The sequence below is a fragment of the Microtus ochrogaster genome, chromosome 2, assembly GCF_000317375.1.
Source record: "Microtus ochrogaster isolate Prairie Vole_2 chromosome 2, MicOch1.0, whole genome shotgun sequence".
NCBI lineage: Eukaryota > Metazoa > Chordata > Mammalia > Rodentia > Cricetidae > Microtus > Microtus ochrogaster.
In genome coordinates, this window is record NC_022010.1 from 98211763 (window position 1) to 98214658 (window position 2896).

General features: G+C 52.4%; 1 protein-coding gene across 1 annotated transcript in view; it reads right to left on the reverse strand.

Moving 5' to 3' along the window:
* Positions 1–1757, reverse strand: part of Urb1 (URB1 ribosome biogenesis homolog) — a 63944-nt gene extending 62187 nt beyond the window's left edge. Inside the window, exon 1 of the mRNA XM_005345346.3 lies at positions 1600–1757. Within this exon, the coding sequence (XP_005345403.2) occupies positions 1600–1717 (118 nt within the window). The 5' untranslated portion in view covers positions 1718–1757. The remainder of the gene's footprint in view (positions 1–1599) is intronic.
* Positions 1758–2896: the final 1139 nt, after the last annotated feature.

Sequence of the window (2896 nt, forward strand, 5' to 3'; positions counted from 1 at the left end):
CCTTTCTTGCTCTAGATCCTGACTCACTGATCATCACTTTAGCCCTAACCCTGGTCCACTGAGCACCCTCTGCAATGGGACCCCAAAGCTCCCCTCCACTGCACAAAAGAGCATAAAGGAAACACCCCTGACACCCACCCACCAATCCTATCCTTGGTAGCATTTCTATCACAGGAAGTCAACAAGTACCAACAGGGAGGGAGAGGGGGAAATCTGAAACTAGATTCAAACAAAAACCTACAAATTCCCACATTTACCTAGACGTCAAAGTTGCCACATCTTCCAATTACTTCACTCCACCTACCGCCTGTCAAGCTAGCTATCCCTCTGACTCCTGCTCAGATGGTATGCTGCTCTCTAGCCGGTCCTTGAGATGTAGACATATGCTTTTGAGTAACCAAGCTTGCTCTTTGCTCCTGCCAGAAAGGCTCCTGTCCCTACACCATTCTACAACCTGGGGCAGGCCTTCTATCTCACAGATGAAGGTCCCAGGCACCTTGTACACAACGCACAGCTGTCTACTCCGGAAGACTTGTGATTGTGTGACTATATTGACATCTGCTTTATCCACAATAGCAAGACCCGGATCAAGGTTTTATTCACCCATTTAATCTCTACCTCACAAATAACATGCTGCTAGGGCATGACCGATGCAAAGGTGGAATGCTGGATTCTGTGCTGAAAATAGCATCTTCTCCCAAGCAAACTACCAAGGGTGGGCACCAAAAGTTTAGAAATAAAAACTGTAAGGAAAAAATTAGCTGAGAATCCTTTTTGAAACAGTCTCTCTGGATAGTGTTTCCTGAGTCCCTAGGCTGTCAGTCAGCCCACTGCAGTTCAGAACACAGACAGCTTACTGTTCTTCAGGATGTCAGCAGCAGCTCCCTGCCGGATATCACTTGTACCAAATTCCAATTCTGTTCCTGACCTACTAGCACTCCTAATGGAGGAAGTCAGGTGTACCTGGTCCGGAACTTCTTAGGCAGATCAGGCTAGCCTCGGACTCACAGAGAATCGGGTACCTCTGCCTCCCTCTCCGAAGTGCTGAATTAAAGGCCTGCACCACCAAGCCCTGTGACATTATTTACCTGAGAGAAAGACTTCATTAGCTTATTTTACCACAGCATTGACGTCTGAACAGCACAACATGCTTCACTCTGGTGTCCCTCATAACCAACGTGACACGATTATAAGAAGTTGTGAAGTGTGGTCACACTCTTCACCAAGTGAGAGCAAGTTACAGAATCCGGTCCATCTCAGTCACGAGTCCGACCCTAGTCACTTGACAAGGAGCTGGAGGTCCTTGTGGGACTTGTGACACGTGACCCCCGCCGCTCTCCGGGCTGGCAGGGGGTTAGGGGTGCCTCAGGGGCCCGCTCCTGACAGCCCAGGGAGAGCAAGCTGACCGGCTCAACTGCTCCGGGCTGACGCTCGCATGTGAACGACATCCCTTCCTCTGCTTTCCTGATCATCCCGATGGACAGGTTTGGGAGGCTGCCCGGGGTATGGCATAGCACGGACGCGTGGTCACCGGAACCCCCGTGTCCCCCGAACCGTGAGAGGACTGTGGCTGGCTGTCCCCACGCCGGCCTCACTCACCAGGCCCTGGGCCCTGCGCGTCCCTCAGCTGGGTCTTGAACTGCACGCCCGTGAACTCCTCCACACGGGCTCGCTTGCCTCTGCCCGCGGGGGACGCCTTCCTCTTGGGGACCCCCATGGCCCAAACCGCCAGCCCTGGACAGCAGCACGCTCGCAAAACCCACGCGACCGGAAGCGCTGTCAGCAAGGAAGGGGCGGGACTGGAGGAAAAACCGGAGCCTGAGTGGGAAAGCCGGTGGAAGGGGCGGTCTTAGGGTGGCGAAAGGCGGAAAGGGCGGAGCCTGCTGGAGAGGGCGTGTAAGTAAAAATACCTGCAGGGCGGAGCCTGTTGGGGCAGAGTCTCGGAGCGAGGCGGGGCTTAGTGCTGGGGGCGTAGCCTGGAGGGCAGGGGTTCACCTGTGGCTCTCACCCTCTTGTCCCCGCAAACCGCGCAGTCCGGGTGGCAGTCTGGGCGGATCAAAGCGGTCCTTCTGTCCAGGCAGTGCTGTTGGGGCCCTTGAGCAGGGAGAACTCCCAGACCCTTGCCGAACGCCACCTCCCTGACGCCCAGAAAGAGCTCAATTTTTTATCTCTGGACTCCTTGATGGTGTCCCCTGAACAGCTCCACAGGATTAATATTTTGCAGTTTAAGCCCCTGCGTGTAGGCCGGGTGGTTCTCGAGGGCCCGGTGTCAAGTGCACTTAGTGCTGAGAAGCCCTGGCTTGAGATTGTGAGCTCGCGGCTGTGCAGGCACCCCTAACCCTAAATTCCAGTTTCTGTCACACCCCTAGCCAGATGGACAGAGCTGGTAAGAGGTCACTACAAATAACCTCCATCGAAGCTCTCCTAGACTCGTGGGCTTATATACAGTCCTTCTTGTAGTGCCAGGGGTGGTCAAAGAAAATCAACATTTAAGAAAACTCCTTGGACAAAGTAGGGTGCCACATCTCCGCTCCCTCACTAAAATGGAGACAGCAACGCAGGCTCTCCCCAGTCCTGAGCTGGAGAACAGGAAGTAACATAATGTTTAAAGAACGACTCTGAGAGGAGAAGGGAGTAGCTACTTCTTGTTGTTGTAAACTGTTGATTTACAAGCCGCATTAAACGCTCGGACATAATGTGGAAAAGTAAAAATGAGTAAAAGCAGGCAGCTACATTTTGTTAAAAACAGATCATATCAATACCCGGATACATATTTTAAACCCCGAACTAGCCTGTGACTTGGGCATTTTGATGGTTCCTGAAATTCTCTGTTATGCTCTTCTAGTCTGAGGAGACACTGCCTTGTGTTTTGGAAGTAAATATCTTTTTTTTTTTT